Source organism: Bubalus bubalis, chromosome 15, assembly GCF_019923935.1.
Source record: "Bubalus bubalis isolate 160015118507 breed Murrah chromosome 15, NDDB_SH_1, whole genome shotgun sequence".
Lineage (NCBI taxonomy): Eukaryota > Metazoa > Chordata > Mammalia > Artiodactyla > Bovidae > Bubalus > Bubalus bubalis.
The window spans coordinates 878,246-895,879 of record NC_059171.1 but is presented as its reverse complement, the minus strand read 5'-3'; the positions used below and the strand labels follow the sequence as shown (position 1 = coordinate 895,879).

Here is a 17,634-nt window from a genome sequence, read left to right as displayed (position 1 = left end):
GGTATTTTCCAGGCAAGAGTACTGGAGTGGGGTGCCACTGCCTTCTCCGTCACACCCCTAGGAGGATCCTAATGAAGAAGAGTTGGCAAACTCTGGAGAGGGTGTGAAGTTAGGGCTGTCACACGTCACTGCTGGGAGTGCAGAGTGGCTCAGCCATTTTGGAAAATGTCTGGCATTTTCACAAAAGATTAAGAAGAGTTATTATATGACCCAACGATTCTGCTTCTTGGTGTATATCCAAGAGAAAAGAAAACGTATGTCCACATAAAAACCTGTATATGAATTTTCAAAGTAATACAATTCGTAATAAGCCAGAGTAGAAGTGATCCAGCCGTGTCTCAGCTGATGAGTGGATGAACGCGGCGAGGCATGTCCACACGATGGAGCCCTCTCTGACGCGAATGAGACCCTAATGCCTGCTCAAGCGTGGTGAGCGTTGCTGAAGACGTCCTACGGCACGAAGGAAGCCAGCCCCTCAGGACCATGTACTGCGTAGTTCTTTCTGTTCGAACAGCCTGGAAGAGGCAAATTCATAGATAGGCGGTAGGTAGATTCATGCTTGCCTGGGGCGGGGGGATGGGGACGCGGGGGATGATTGCTGAGAGTACAGAGCTTCCTTTCGGTGATAAAGTATTTTCATATGGACTGTAGTGATGGATGTACACCTCGATGTATAGACTGAAAACCATTGCATTGTGCATGTTGAATGGGTTAGTTGTCTGGCAAGTGGATTATATTCTGTAACATCTTACAAAAAAACCTAAACAAACTTTTTGGCCAACCCAATATAGTAATAATATTATCTCATTATTATTTATGTCTTAGTGTGTTAATGTACTCTGCATATAAGTTAAATAAACAGGGTGACAATATACAGCCTTGACGTACTCCTTTTCCTATTTGGAACCAGTCTGTTGTTCCACGTCCAGTTCTAACTGTTGCTTCCTGACCTGCATACAGATTTCTCAAGAGGCAGATCAGGTGGTCTGGTATTCCCATCTCTTGAAGAATTTTCCACAGTTTATTGTGATCCACACAGTCAAAGGCTTTGGCATAGTCAATAAAGCAGAAATAGATGTTTTTCTGGAACTTCGTGCTTTTTCCATGATCCAGCAGATGTTGGCCATTTGATCTCTGGTTCCTCTGCCTTTTCTAAAACCAGCTTGAACATCAGGAAGTTCACGGTTCACATATTGCTGAAGCCTGGCTTGGAGAATTTTGAGCATTACTTTACTAGCGTGTGAGATGAGTGCAATTGTGCCGTAGTTTGAGCATTCTTTGGCATTGCCTTTCTTTGGGATTGGAATGAAAACTGACCTTTTCCAGTCCTGTGGCCACTGCTGAGTTTTCCACATTTGCTGGCATATTGAGTGCAGCACTTTCACAGCATCATCTTTCAGGATTTGGAATAGCTCAACTGGAATTCCATCACCTCCACTAGCTTTGTTCGTAGTGATGCTTTCTAAGGCCCACTTGACTTCACATTCCAGGATGTCTGGCTCTAGGTCAGTGATCACACCATTGTGATTATCTGGGTCATGAAGATCTTTTTTGTACAGTTCTTCTGTGTATTCTTGCCACCTCTTCTTAATATCTTCTGCTTCTGTTAGGTCCATACCATTTCTGTCCTTTATCGAGCTCATCTTTGCATGAAATGTTCCTTTGGTATCTCTGATTTTCTTGAAGAGATCTCTAGTCTTTCCCATTCTGTTGTTTTCCTCTATTTCTTTGCATTGATTGCTGAAGAAAGCTTTCTTATTTCTTCTTGCTGTTCTTTGGAACTCTGCATTCAGATGTTTATATCTTTCCTTTTCTCCTTTGCTTTTCGCTTCTCTTCTTTTCACAGCTATTTGTAAGGCCTCCCCAGACAGCCATTTTGCTTTTTTGCATTTCTTTTCCATTGGGATGGTCTTGATCCCTGTCTCCTGTACAGTGTCACGAACCTCATTCCATAGTTCATCAGGCACTCTATCTATGAGATCTAGGCCCTTAAATCTATTTCTCACTTCCACTGTATAATCATAAGAGATTTGATTTAGGTCATACCTGAATGGTCTAGTGGTTTTCCCTACTTTCTTCAATTTAAGTCTGAATTTGGCAATAAGGAGTTCATGGTCTGAGCCACAGTCAGCTCCTGGTCTTGTTTTTGCTGACTGTATAGAGCTTCTCCATCTTTGGCTGCAAAGAATATAATCAGTCTGATTTCGGTGTTGACCATGTGGTGATGTCCATGTATAGAGTCTTCTCTTGTGTTGTTGGGAGAGGGTGTTTGTTATGACCAGTGCATTTTCTTGGCAAAACTCTATTAGTCTTTGCCCTGCTTCATTCCGTATTCCAAGGCCAAATTTGCCTGTTACTCCAGGTGTTTCTTGACTTCCTACTTTTGCATTCCAGTCCCCTATAATGAAAAGGACATCTTTTTTGGGTGTTAGTTCTAAAAGGTCTTGTAGGTCTTCATAGAACCGTTCAACTTCAGCTTCTTCAGCATTACTGGTTGGGGCATAGACTTGGATTACTGTGATATTGAATGGTTTGCCTTGGAAACGAACAGAGATCATTCTGTCATTTTTGAGATTGCATCCAAGTACTGCATTTTGGACTCTTTTGTTGACCATGATGGCTACTCCATTTCTTCTGAGGGATTCCTGCCCGCAGTAGTAGATATAATGGTCATCTGAGTTAAATTCACCCATTCCAGTCCATTTCAGTTTGCTGATTCCTAGAATGTCGACATTCACTCTTGCCATCTCTTGTTTGACCACTTCCAATTTGCCTTGATTCATGGACCTGACATTCCAGGTTCCTATGCAATATTGCTCTTTACAGCATCGGACCTTGCTTCTATATTCGAAAGCAGAGACATTACTTTGCCAACAAAGGTTCGTCTAGTCAAGGCTATGGTTTTTCCTGTGGTCATGTATGGATGTGACAGTCGGACTGTGAAGAAGGCTGAGCGCCGAAGAATTGATGCTTTTGAACTGTGGTGTTGGAGAAGACTCTTGAGAGTCCCTTGGACTGCAAGGAGATCCAACCAGTCCGTTCTGAAGGAGATCAGCCCTGGGATTTCTTTGGAAGGACTGATGCTAAAGCTGAAACTCCAGTACTTTGGCCACCTCATGCGAAGAGTTGACTCATTGGAAAAGCCCCTGATGCTGGGAGGGATTGGGGGCAAGAGGAGAAGGGGACGACAGAGGATGAGATGGCTGGATGGCATCACTGACTCGACGGACATGAGTCTGAGTGAACTCCGGGAGTTGGTTATGGACAGGGAGGCCTGGCGGGCTGCGATTCATGGGGTCACAAAGAGTCGGACACGACTGAGTGACTGATCTGATCTGATCTGAATGTGTTAATGAAAGTGTAAATAAAATTTCTGGCAGCATCTGCTTCCTTCCTCTTGCGCTCTGTGTCTCAGTGTCCAGGGCGTCTCATGGGAGAGGCTGCATTGACCGAGGAGCACCCAGGGCCAGGCATCCAGCCCGAGCCACCGTCTGCCTGTATTTGCACTACTGATCCCAACCAAGACTGACGAAAGAACTGCCCAGCTGAGCCCCAAGCAATCCACGGAGATCTAAGATAGGATTAAGTGCTGGTTTCTTAAAAAAATTATTTTATTGAAGTGTAGTTGATTTACAATGTTGTATTACTATCTGGCATACAGCAAAGTGATTTGGTTATACATATACATATATATTAATATGTGTGTATGTTTGTAGGTATGTATACATGTGTGTATTCACATATAGATGTGTGTGTTGCGTATTTGTATCTGCTGATCCCGAAGTCCCAATCTGTCCCTTCCACACACCTTCCTCCTTGACACCTGCGAGTCTGTTCTCTCTCTGTGAGTCCATTTCTATTTCACAAATAAGTTCCTTTGTGTCATAGGTTAGATTCTTCATATAAGGGATATCATATGGTATTTGTCTTTCTCTTTTCGACTTACTTCACTTAGTTTGATAATCTCTAAGTCTGTCCATGTTGCTTCCGATGTTACTCCATTCTTTTTTGTGGCTGAGTAGTATTCCATTGTATATGTACCGTATCTTCTGTATCTATTCATCTGTCAGTGGACATTCAGGTTCTTTCCAAGTGTTGGTTATTGTAAATAGTGCTTCTGTGAATGTGGGGTGCATGTATCTTTTTGAATTAGAATTTTGTGTGGATGTATGCCCAGGAGTGGGGTTGCTGAATCTTAATGGCTTCCCTGGTGCCTCAGCTGGTAAAGAATCTGCCTGAAACACGGGAGACCTGGGTTTGATCCCTGGATTGGGAAGATCCCCTGGAGAAGGGAAAGGCTACCCACTCCAGTATTCTGGCCTGGAGAAATCTGTGGGCTGTATAGTCCATGGGGTCGCAGAGTCAGACATGACTGAGTGGCTTTCACTTTCATGGCAACTATATTTTTAGTTTTTTGAGGAACTCCCACACTGTTTTCCATACTGTCTACACCAGTTTACCTTCCCATAAGTGGTGGTTTTAAGTCACCAAGCTTTGGGGAAGCTTGTTGCATAGCGAGAGATCATTGAACCAAGTAGTGAGTCAAATTATTGTTTTAACACCATGACTACATGTTGATACTAAAATCAAATCCCTGGCAAGGCATTGTGGTAAAGAGAAGAATCTAGGCAGGAATAGCACTTGATTCTAAGGGGAAGTGAAGTCAGAAGACCTTCAGGGTTTCGGGACATGTTTTAAATAGCAGGTGAGCCCAGCCAGGTGGGCTTGCCAACTGGTCTCTTTGCTGAAGCTCATGTTGGCAGCGGCAGCTCGCCAGCCATTCGTCCAGCAGCACCAGCTACTCAGCAGGAGCCTGGAGGGCTGGCAGGTCATGTCTCTGGTTACATGAAGTGACCCAGACAACCCCCTGCCCAGTTGTCCTCGCCACCCCCGAAAGGAAAGTTGCTGAGCTGGAGGGGACAGTGTGGTTGGAGAGCAGGTGAAGGCTGGGCGTCCGTGTCTGTATGTTAAATGCAGGGTGTCAGTCAGGAAAGAACTTCTGACTCACCATCTCTCCACACGGGGCCATTCTAAGGGTGGCTTTTTCCCCCTCTTTTTTGGCTGCCCTGTGGTGTGAGGGGTCTTGGTTCCTGAATCAGGGGTCGAACCCACGCCCCCTGCAGTGGAAGGATGGAGTCCAGCTCCCTGGGCAGCCAGGGAGGTCTGAGGGGGCCGATTGTTCCATACTCCCGGGCAATGATCTGTCACAGGGGCATGCCGAGAAATGAGTTTCATGTATTCATCCAGCAAACACTTCTTAGGACCTGTGGTACTAGGAAATGGCTGTCCACGCAGAGACAAGGAGCCTGGTCTCAAAAAGCTCCTAGTTAAGTGAGCTGGTCGCGCCCGCGGGATCTGAGAAGGACTTGCAGGGAGCCCTTAAGAGTGGCGCATGGTCCGGATTTGACGGACGGGAGATTTCCTAGAGGAATAAAGTCTGAAACTGGGAAACCAAGGAGGCTAGTGTGCTTCTCTTCGCTCTTCCTCATTTGGGGCCAAAGAAACAGAAGGAATCACGCTACGCTTTACCTCGGCGCTTTGTTTTCCAGACTCCCATTACCGATACGGGCTCCCGGGTCCAACGCCGTGTGGCGGAACTTCTGCAGTTTATTTCCAGGACCTTCTGGGATTCAGTCACTGCCCTTTCACGACTCTCTAACTCATGTGACACGTCTCTCTGTGGGTTTCACATCTTTTTTGCCATTACCCCCTGATAGGAGGTGGCTCAGTGGTAAAGAGTCTGCCTGCAATGCAGGAAACGTGGCTTTGATCCCTGGGTGGGCAAAATCCCCTGGAGGAGGAAATGGAAACCCACTCTCGTATGCATGGCTGGAAAATCCCATGGACAGAGGAGCCTGGCAGGCGACAGTTTGGGGTTGCAAAAGGCTCGGACACAACTTAGCGTCTAAGCAACAACTAAACAACACTGATATGAATATATTCTAGTTATCTATGCCTACAAAACAGATCACCTTCAAACCGAGTGGTTTAAAACAACAGATGATGTATCATTTCTTTTGATTCTGTGGGTCTTAGGGCCATTGCTGTGCTGGTGTCCCCCTGGGCTCATTCGTTTTTGGGGGATCAGCTGAGCTGGAATACCCAGGGCGGCCTCCTTCTCACGCCTGAGAGAGATGCTGGCTGCTGCCTGGGCCTTGTGGCTTCTCCACCGCCAGTAGGCTGCACCTGCTTCCTTACCCGGCAGCCTCAGTGTGGCATTCTGAGGGGGTGAAAGAGGACGTTGCACGGCCTCCGAAAGCCTTGCCTTGGAAGACAGTAATGCTGCTTCTGCTTCATCTAGTGCTGCTCACAAAGGCAGCCCAGGTTCAAGGGAAGGGGCAGTAGACTCAGCCTCTTGATGTGAGGAGCTGTCGTGGCCATCTCCTGTGAAGTGTCTTCAGGATTCTGCCCCTCGTGTTGATTGTATGTGGCAGTTGTCCCTTCCTCTAAGAAGGGCCTGGTCATGATTATGGGATTCCCTGGTGGCTCAGATGGTAGTGAATCTGTCTGCAATGCAGAAGACCCAAGTTGGATCCCTGGGTGGGGAAGACGCCCTGCAGAAGGACATGGCAGCCCACTCCAGTATTGTATTAAACACGATTCTTACGGCTCATATGTACTCAGCTGCTCTTGCCCTCTGAGAGCAACCTCATAGCTATTTCTAGGCTGGATTGAAATACTGAAGAGGGTTGACTTGGGAAGGTATCTAAATAATATTCTTTTCTGCAAATTTAATTTTTTTATTGAAGTGTGATTACAATGTTATATTGTAGTTACTGCAAATTAGTATTGTAATTTTTCTTGAAGATAATTTGCAATGTTCTGTTGGTTTCAAGTCAACAACAAAGTGATTCGGTTATGCCTGCATACATGCTCTTTTCTGGTCTCCTTTCCAGTGTGGGTCGTTACACGACGTTGGGTGCAGTTCCCTGTGCTATGCCGTAGGTCCTCCTCGTTTCCTTGTTTGTATACAGTAGTGTATGTACTGATCCTAATTAACCCTGATTAATCTCTGCCAATAAGATTTTTTAAAAAGACTTCTGAATAAGGTTTTTAATGAGTTCCGTTGTATGCTAGTACACTTTATGTGTGTGTGAGTGCTCAGTTGCTTCGGTCATGCTGCAATCTCTGTGACCCTATGGACCATAGCCCGCCAGGCTCCTCTGTCCTTGGCATTTGCCAGGCAAGAGTACTGGAGTGTGTTGCCATGCCCTCCTCCCAGGTCCTTCCCAATCCAGGGCTTGAGCCCAGGTCTCTTATCTCTCTTGCATTGGCAGGTGGGTTATTTGGCACGAGCACCCCCGGGAGGCCCAACAGATTCTATAGATACTCGTGATTGCTTCATGGCCTTTTGGCTAAGATCCAGTATGGTATCTATTCTTACAGCATATTGAAAAGCAGAGACATTGCTTTGCAGACAAAGGTGCATCTAGTCAAGGCTATGGTTTTTCCTGTGGTCATGTATGGATGTGAGAGTTGGACTATAAAGAAAGCTGAGCACTGAAGAATTGACACTTTTGAACTGTCATGTTGGAGAAGACTCTTGAGAGTCCCTTGGACTGCAAGGATATCCAACCAGTCCATCCTAAAGGAGATCAGTCCTGGTGTTCATTGGAAGAACTGATGCGGAAGCTGAAACTCCAATACTTTGGCCACTTGATGCAAAGAGTTGACTCACTGGAAAAGACCGTGATGCTGGGAGGGATTGGGGGCAGGAGAAGAAGGTAACAACAGAGGATGAGATAGTTGGATGGCATCACCAACTCTATGGACATGGGTTTGGGTAAACTCTTGGAGTTGATGATGGACAGGGAGGCCTGGCGTGGTGCAGTTCATGGGGTCGCAAAGCATCAGACATGACTGAGCAACTGAACTGAACTCTTAAGTATAAATGCATACACTGTGTACTTAGAACTTTTTTTTTTAACAGAAATTTTTAATGACAGCAATCCAGTGCAGACAATAGCACGTGTATTATTTTCCTCACTTATTATGAGTTTGGGGACACTGGTGCAGTTAAAAAAAAAAAAGAAACCCATGTCATTAGCTTGTGGCAGAGCTGTGTCTGAGTCCCAGTTCTCTTACTTCCTAAAGCTGTGGCCCCCTCATGGAGTCCAGTAGAACTCTAAAGGTTCTGGGAAGAGAGGTGATGCCTCAGAGGAGTCCCCAGACCTATTGGTGCAAATTCATCGTGCCCTGAGGAAGGCACCATGAGCAGTTAAGTGTAACACTCTGTGTCTACGTTGTCTTTTGTATTGTTAAATTGTTTTACTCACACTCAGATGTGGTTCTCACAACAGATGGGTGAAGCTATCATTACACTCTCGAGAGAAGGGAAGATTAAAAAAGAAAAAAGTGACTTGCTTTTCATCTCACATTTACCACCTGACCATTCTAAATAAACTTAAATCTTCAGATTCCTGGTCCTGTGTTCTTGCCACAGCAGGACTGGGCTCTAAGTCTGAAAGCTTTGAAAGTGAGCATCATATGAGTGCACATCCAGATATGCAGGGTCAGTTGCCCGCCAATGATATGGTTTATAAACATTGATAAAGTGCTCGTTTGCATGACCCTGAGCTGTGAATGCTGTCGTTCAGTGTCTCTCATTCGGATGACAATTACATTTTTCTCATGGATGAGGAGGGAAGTGTCGTACACCGAGCTCTAAGCTTCCTCCCGCCCTAGAGTGAAATGATGCATTTTGTGGTGTGTGTGTCGTTGTTCGTTTGAGAAGATTATACAGTGGACGTGACAAACAGATCCCAGGGATCAGGCCTGACAGACAGAGCGCCCGAGGAACTACGGACGGAGGTCCGTGACATCGTACAGGAGATCAGGCCTGACAGACAGAGCGCCCGAGGAACTATGGACGGAGGTCCGTGACATCGTACAGGGGATCAGGCCTGACAGACAGAGCGCCCGAGGAACTATGGACGGAGGTCCGTGACATCGTACAGGGGATCAGGCCTGACAGACAGAGCGCCCGAGGAACTACGGACGGAGGTCCGTGACATCGTACAGGACGCAGGGATCAAGACCATCCCCAAGAGAAAGAAATGCAGAAAGGCAAAATGGTTGTCTGAGGAGACCTTAGAAATAGCTGTGAAAAGAAGAGAAGCTAAAGGCAAAGGAGAAAAGGAAAGATATAAGCATCTGAATGCAGAGTTCCAAAGAATAGCAAGGAGAGATAAGAAAGCCTTCCTCAGTGTTCAGTGCAAAGAAATAGAGGAAAACAATAGAATGGAAAAGACTAGAGATCTCTTCAAGAAAATTCAAGATACCAAGGGAACATTTCATGGAAAGGTGGGCACAATAAAGGACAGAAATGCTATGGACTTAATAGAAGCAGAAGATATTAAGAAGAGGTGGCAAGAATACCCAGAAGAACTATACAAAAAAGATCTTCATGACCCAGATAACCACAATGGTGTGATCACTCACCTAGAGCCAGACATCCTGGAATGTGAAGTCAAGTGGGCCTTAGGAAGCATCACTATGAACAAAGCTAGTGGAGGTGATGGAATTCCAGCTGAGCTATTTCAAATCCTAAAAGATGATGCTGTGAAAGTGCTGCACTCAAAATGCCAGGGAATTTGGAAAACTCAGCAGTGGCCGCAGGACTGGAAAAAGGTCAGTTTTCATTCCAATCCCAAAGAAAGGCAATGCCAAAGAATGCTCAGACTACCGCACAATTGTACTCATCTCACACGCTAGCAAAGTAATGCTCAAAATTCTCCAAGCCAGACTTCAACAGTATGTGAACCGTGAACTTCCAGATGTTCAAGCTGGATTTAGAAAAGACAGAGGAACCAGAGATCAAAGTGCCAACATCCGCTGGATCATCGAAAAAGCAAGAGAGTTCCAGAAAAACATCTATTTCTGCTTTATTGACTATGCCAAAGCCTTTGACTGTGTGGATCACAACAAACTGTGGAGAATTCTTCAAGAGATGGGCATACCAGACCACCTTACCTGCCTCCCGAGAAATCTGAATGCAGGTCAAGAAGCAACAGTTAGAACTGGATGTGGAACAATGGAATGTTTCCAAATGGGAAAGGAGTACGTCAACGCTGTATATTGTCACCCTGCTTATTTAACTTATATGCAGAGTACATCATGTGAAATGCCAGGCTGGATGAAGCACAGGCTGGAATCAAGATTGCTGGGAGAAGTACCAATAACTTCAGATACGCAGATGACACCACCCTTATGACAGAAAGCGAAGAACTAAACAGCCTCTTGATGAAAGTGAAAGAGGAGAGTGAAAAGGTTGGCTTAAAACTCAACATTTAGAAAACTAAGATCATGGCAAGTAGATGGAGAAATAATGGAAACAGTGACAAACTTTGTTTTCTTGGGCTCCAAAATCATTGCAGATAGTGATTGCAGTCATGAAATTAAAAGACACTTGCTCCTTGGAAGAAAAGCTATGACCAACCTAGACAACATATTAAAAAGCAGAGACATTACTTTGCCAACAAAAGTCCATCTAGTCAAGGCTATGGTTTTTCCAGTGGTCATGTATGGATGTGAGAGCTGGACTATAAAAAAGCTGAGTGCATGAGAATTGATGCTTTTCAACTGTGGTGTTGGAGAAGACTCTTGAGAGTTCCTTAGACTGCAAGGAGATCCAGCCAGTCCATCCTAAAGAAGATCAGTCCTGGGTGTTCATTAGAAGGGCTGATGCTGAAGCTGAAACTCCAATACTTTGGCCACCTGATGCGAAGAGCCAACTCATTTGAAAAGACCCTGATGCTGGGAAAGATTGAAGGTGGGAGGAGAAGGGGACGACAGAAGATGAGATGGTTGGATGGCATCATTGACTCGATGGACATGAGTCTGAGTAGACTCTGGGAGATGGTGATGGACATGGGGGCCTGGCGTGCTGCAGTCCATGGGGTCACAAAGAGTTGGATACAACATAATGACTGAACAACAGCAGAATGTTTGGACTGAAAGAAGGCCAGCCCCTCTGGATGCTGGGTCAGAGGTGAGACTGTTCCACAGGGGCGGGTCAGGGTCCTGCATGCATTAGGCCGTAGAAAGGGTTTCAGTCTCTACCCTAAATCAGTGAGAAGCCATGGCATTGTATCTTCCGCAGGGTCAGGACACTATCAGATGTGAATTTTAACTTTTTTATTTTTTAATTTTTAAAGCTATTCACTCCTGTGGCTGCCTTGCATATCATTTGCGGCCTGAGGAGTTTGGTTCCTTGCTGGGGCTCAGACCCTGAGGGGACAGCGCTCACAGCCTCTGATGCTGTTAGAGCCAGCCGGAGGAGGAACTCACGGGGCACCCTCGTGCGGATGCAGGTGAAGCCTGTGTCCGGGGTGCTGTCCGCAGCTGGAACAAAGACAGAACCCGGGAGTGAGGCGAGCTTGGGCAGGGGGGTGAGCCATGCTGTTGGGTGAGGGAGCCCTAAAGGAGTCACTCAGGTCACTGCCTCAGTTCAGGCTGCATTAGCAAAAAACGCTCTAGACTGGATGGCTTAAATAATAAACAGTGTTCCTCACGGTCTGGAGCCTGGGAAGTTCAAGGCCAAAGTGCCGGCCTATCTGGCACACGCTGAGACACCTCATTGTGCAGAGGTCTTGTCACCGTGTCCTCACAGAGAGGAAGATGCAGCGGTCCCTTCTCGTAGAAACAGTAATCGCAGCATCAGCCTGTAGGGGAACACATTTTGCCACCCCAAAATATTTCTTTGGTACATGGATTATTTTGAGCTAAAAACAATCAGAGCCCAGAAGGACTCCAGAGGAAAACTTGACCTTTGACCTAAAAAAATGTAGACGGAGGACTTGTTGCAGGAAAGGAGCGATCACCGCAGATAACCCGAGTCTGAGCTACGTGCGCAGACAGGGAGGCACCTAAGGAAGTCTGTCTGTTCAGACTCCGCTGTGTCCCGTTGTCTCTGCGCGCCACAGCAAACATTTGTTTACCAAACGTTGCTTTTTTGTCCTCGTCTGATTCCCTTTCCTCCTCTTTGAAGTCCTCAGCCACTACCCCCAACGCCCTCTTGTGACTTTGGTGCTGTTTAAGGTCAGCGTTTTGCCCGTTTGGGTGAGTTACTCAGTTTCCCTGTGTCTCTTCCCCGATACGTGTTACTTAACTTTTGTATAACTTTGTCCTGTTGATCCGTCTCATGGCAGTTTAATTCATAGACCAGCCAGAAGAACCTACAAGGGTACAGGAAAACTTCTTCCTCCCTAGCAGAGCTCCCTACTCATGAAATAATCGCGTCCCCGAGTCCCCGTCTCTAAATTGGACCACATATGTCATTAGTGTTTCAATATATATGAAATTTGGGAAGAGACAAGCATTAAGTCCATAGCAGGTAATCCAAAGATTTAGGAAAAGGAATCATGCCTTTAGGAAAGAAATATGAAACTTTTTTTAGAAAGGATGAAATTTGGTTAGTAACTCCCTTTCAAGAAGGCTAAATTGAATACCGAGCTTCCCAGGTAGCACAGAGGTAAAGAATTCACCAGTCATTACTGGAGACTCAAGAGATGTGGGTTCAACCCCTGGGTCAGGAAGTTCCCTGGAGAAGGAAATGGCAAGCCACCCCAATATTCTTGCCTGGAAAATTCCATGGACAGAGGAGCCTGGCAGGCTATAGTCCATGGGGTCACAAAGAGTCAGACACGGCTGAGCGGCTGACCACACACACACAAAATGACTGCAGTCTGCTAAAGCTCAAGTTTTGGATTGCACTTTCAGCATTCTTACTAGTCACCCAGAAAAGATGCCCCGTGTTCCCTTCGGAAGCAGCTCCTTGTCTTGACAGCTGCGTTTGGGGCAGCGCATGGCAGCCACGTCTATCTGTCTGAGAGCCTCGCTGGGATGCTTCACGGAGGCCTGCGATGTGGGATTTCAGTTGAGTGATTTTCCTTTTGTGTAGGTTTCTTTTTCTTTTTTAAATTGAAGTGTAGTTGACTTACAATATTATATTAGTTTTAGGTATACACCATAGTGATTCCAAATTTTCATAGATTATTCTCTGCTGGGGCTTCCCTGGTGGCTCAGCCAGTAAAGAATCCACCTGCAATGCAGGAGACGCAGATTCAGCCCCTGGGTCGGGAAGATCCTTTGGAGAAGGAAAGGGCACCCCACTCCAGTGTTCCTGCCTTGAGAATCCCATGGACTGAGGAGCCTGGCGGGCTACAGTTCGTGGGGTCGCAAGGAGTGGGACACGATTGAGCGACTTCACTTTCACTTTCATACTGTATTAAAGTTGTTTTGAAGTATTGGCCATATTCCCCGTGCAGGACCGCATCTCCTTGTAGCTTGTTCATTTCACATGTGGTAGTCTGTGCCTCTTACGCCCTCCTCCCATCTCTCCCCCCTCTCACCTCTCCCCACTGGTACGTGCAGGCTGCCTTATTTCCTTTCCTCTCCTCCGCCAGGTTGATGAGCCCTGAGAACACGCTCCTGCAGCCCCGGGAGGAGGAGGGGGTCAAGTACGAGCGCACCTTCATGGCGTCCGAGTTCCTGGACTGGCTGGTGCAGGAGGGGGAGGCCACGTCGCGGGAGGAGGCGGAGCAGCTCTGCCAGCGGCTGCTGGAGCACGGCATCATACAGCACGGTGAGCCCGCCTCCCTGAGCCCCGACCCGTGCTCCGCATCAGACGCGCGTTCTCTCTTGCGGCTCTCTGAGCAGCTGGGCGTCTGCTTGCGCTCAGCCTAGCTGCCTCTCAGCTGGGGGTCAAGTTCACGTTTCATGCCTTCTCATTCTGGGAGTCAGACCAAAGGAGCGTCCACTCTCTGGAATATATTGTGGGTTTGGGTTTTTTTTTGGAATATATTGTTTTGATGGATGAGGCCAGAAGCTCGAGCAGGCAGGCAGATTCTTGCAGTGTCTCCAAAAATTTCTGCTTGGGTGAAATTGAACGTCACAGGTTCACATCCTACTGGCTAGAGCTAGTCATTTGGTCAAGTCTGGATGGGAAGTAGATGGCCCTCACAAAGTTAGTTGCAATGGAAGAATGAAGATTTGCTGAACCGTGGTTCAAGCTGTCACGCTGAAGAAGCACCCAAAAGGCCTTCATCAAGTTCCCCCCGCCTTTTTGTAAGGACTGAATCGTAATAATGCAATATATTCGTAGCATATTGTTGAAGAATCGTATTAGTTACCTATTGCGGTGTAAGGAGTTCTCTAAAATTTAATGCTATAAAATAATAGTAAGTATTTATCTGGTACAGTTTCTGTGGGTGGGCAGTCTGGAGAGGCATAGCAGGTAGTTTGGCTTGGTGGTCTTTTACCAAGTATTGGAATTGAGACATTTGTCCAGGGTGACAATCATCAGAAGCCCTGACAGTCCAGAGCGTCTCCTTCACAGTGGCTCACTTGGATGTCCACCAAGTCAATGCTGGCTGTTGGCAGGAAGCGTCTGTCCATTTCTCTGTAGACTTCTTCATAAAACTGCTTGAGAAGTCTCATGACATGGCAACCAGGCCTCTTCCAAAGGGCGTGATCCAAGAGAATGTGAGATGGAAGCCGCGATGGCTTTAGCAGAGCCTTGGAGCCACACGGTCATTTCTTCACTCTGTTGGTTGGCAGGTCAGTCCCGTTCGGTATGAGAGAGGACGTGTGAGGGTGTGACTGCCGGAAGCGGGGATCGCTGAGCCCCCTCAGTCCTCATGAGGCTGGCCCCACGGGAACACAGGCTCTGGAATCCCGGCGCCACCCGTTACCAGCTGCTTGCCTTCTCCCGTCTGTAAAATGGGCGTACTTGCAGGAGGCGCTTGTGGAGTAAACGGGGCAGATGTAAAGTGCTCGGTTCAGTGCTCTGCTCTTAGTAAGTGCTCCATCAGTTCATTTCCTTTGTGGGACACTTTCGTTTATCTGTTCATTTGTCTGGCTGTGTCGGTCTTAGTTGCGGCCTGTGGGATCCTTCGTTGCGGTGCGCAAACTCGCTAGTTGTGGCCCCAGGCTCCAGAGCATGCGGGCTTCACTGCTCTGCGGCCTGTGGGAGCTTGGTTCCCTGATGGAACCTGTGTCCCCTGCGCTGCCAGGCAATCCTTCACCCCTGGACCACCAGGGAGGTCCCTCAATCAATTTATTGATACAGCTGCATGACCATAGGCTTGGAACAGCGAATAAAGGGCTGGAGCTAGATAAGCATTTCGGTCTAGGAGTCAGTAGGAAAGGTGATACCTGAATCATTCTTGCTATAAACGCCTCTCCCCACACTTTTACACAGGCCTAGAATTTCTGTCCCAGGGTTAGGGAGAAAACGGTGAAATTATAGAGATGAAAGAAAATTTTGAAATGATTTGGAGCAGTGTTTTACAAACAGCAGATTGTAACCCTTTAGTGGGTTTAAAAGGGCTTCCCTGATAGCTCAGTTGGTAAAGAATCTGCCTGCAATGCAGGAGACCTGAGTTTGATCCCTGGGTTGGGAAGATCCCCTGGAGAAGGGAAAGGCTGCCCACTCCAGTATTGTGGCCTGGAGAATTCCATGGCCTGTATAGTTCATGGGGTCAAAAACAGTTGGACATGACTGAACAACTTTTGCTTCAGTGGGTTTAAATATTTAAAATATTTAAATTAAAATATTAAGAAAAATTTTAGCAGAGGGAACTATATTTAATATCATGCGAGAAACCATAATGGAAAAGAATATGAAAAAGAATGTGTGTATAACTAAGTCACTTTACTGTATAGCAGAAATTAATGGAACATTGTAAATCAACCATACTTGAATAAAATTTTTTTAAAACGGAACCACTAAAAACAAAATTTTCTTTTCAATAGACTAGATTGGACTCTCAAGGTATGGTCCATGGATCCTCAGGGTCATCTGGGAACATGGCAGAAACGCAGAATCTCTGTTCCCACCCACGTCCCACTGAATCAGCTCTACATTTTAGCATAACCTCGAGTGATTCAAACGTGCTTTAAAGTCTGAGACACAGTGGATTGGATTTCACTAGAATACATCATTTCAGAGCACATTTTATACAGTAATGCCAAGGGTTGCTTGGCAAAACGTTTGTTTCCGTTAGAAATACACTGTGTAAACGTATGGCTGTGGTCATGTGTGCGGTGACTGGGAACAGAAACGCTGTTGCTGTGCATTGGGTTCAAGTACTTTGGAAGCCACTGATCTGGAAGCGCCAGTCTGAAAGGCGCTCCGGCCTCTCGCTGGGTTGGGGTGTCTCCTCCTTTCTCATGTTGCCGCAGCCGCACTCACAGCAGCTCACGCATGGTCTAATGTGCCTGCGGCCGGGCTGTTGATTGAGGTTTCAAAGGTGAATAGAATTGTGAAATGCTGTGTGGTCCCTGGCCTTAAGCAGCTTATAGTCTTGTAGGGATTACAAAATGGATATAGAAGGAGTTAGAGAGCAATAGAAGATGTACGATATATTTTATGTGTTCATTTAATTTATATCGTGTGCCAGATGCTTTTCTAGTGATTTTGCCCATTAACTTTTTGAAACCTCTTAAACTTTTGGAGGCAGATATATTTATATATATTATATATATATATATAATATATAAATAATTTTTTTTCGTGTCAAATGGCATGTGGGATCTTAGTTCCCCTACCAGGGATTGAACCTGTGCCCCCTAAAAGTCTCTTAGTCATGTCCGACTCTTTGCGACTCCAAGGAATTCTCCAGGCCAGAATACTGGAGTGGGTAGCCTTTCCCTTCTGCAGGGGATCTGCCCAACCCGGGGAAGTCCTGAGGCAGATATTCTATAAAGTTGGCCCAGAAGTTCTCTGGGGTCTCCTCATTGCGTCATGTGGACAAGCCCAAAGGAGCGTCTTGGCCAGCCCAATAGCTGCTGTTCTTGCTTGTGCTTGGCCCTGTCCACCTCCATGCAACCCCGTGGACTGGGGCCCACCAGGCTCCTCTGTCCATGAGATTCTCCAGGCAAGAACACTGGAGTGGGTTGCCGTTTCCTCCTCCAGGGGATCTTCCTAACCCAGGGATCAAACCCATGTCTCCTGTGTCTCCTGCCCTGGCAGGCGGGTTCTTCACCACCCAGCCACCTGGGAAGCCATGTTGCGGCTGCTAAATGCATCTTACTACAGTAAGAACAACTAACGTGAGATCAACCCTCTTAACACATTTTTAAGTGAACAAATTAGTGCCATTAACTGTCGGGCAGGTAGTTTTATTATCTCCATTTAACAGATAAGGAAGCCAAAGCATCAGTAGGTTATTTTTCTGAGGCCACTTGGGTAGTAATGTCCAAGTGGGCATTATGGCTATATGCGTGAACTCAGAATTGATTGCAGTGACTGGGACCTTCCATTGGTAAAAAATCCCCTTTGGGTTGGACTTAGTACTGTCATTCTTGCTCCAGACAGAACACTTGGTGATAGCAAGTTCTAGAGAAAACCAGCTTTCTCTGCTACCCTTTGCTGACTGACACTATACCCCTTGACTTCAGAGAGAAGACAGAGGATGCCACAGATTGTTTCCAAATGATTTCCAAGGAGTCCGTAATTACACCTCAATTACAGTGTAATTCTGTAAAGCTGTAAATGTGAATGCTGCAGTGTTGTAACATAAAGGATAAAATAGGGTGTTATTGATTTGTTTTCCATGGTTTTAGGAGGATTGAATATCTCTATATAGAGCAGTCAGAGTTTCCAAGGGAGTTCCCATTTCTCAGCCCAGC

The 17,634-nt window shown here is 46.4% G+C and overlaps 1 protein-coding gene across 4 annotated transcripts in view; it reads left to right on the top strand.

Moving 5' to 3' along the window:
• The window catches only part of DEPTOR (DEP domain containing MTOR interacting protein), a 159,965-nt gene that overhangs the window by 65,976 nt on the left and 76,355 nt on the right, over positions 1 to 17,634 (top strand). For all 4 annotated transcript variants that reach the window (XM_006074693.4, XM_025264943.3, XM_025264944.3 and 1 more), the window contains exon 4: positions 13,407 to 13,585. In XM_006074693.4, the coding sequence (XP_006074755.2) occupies positions 13,407 to 13,585 (179 nt within the window). The remainder of the gene's footprint in view (positions 1 to 13,406; positions 13,586 to 17,634) is intronic.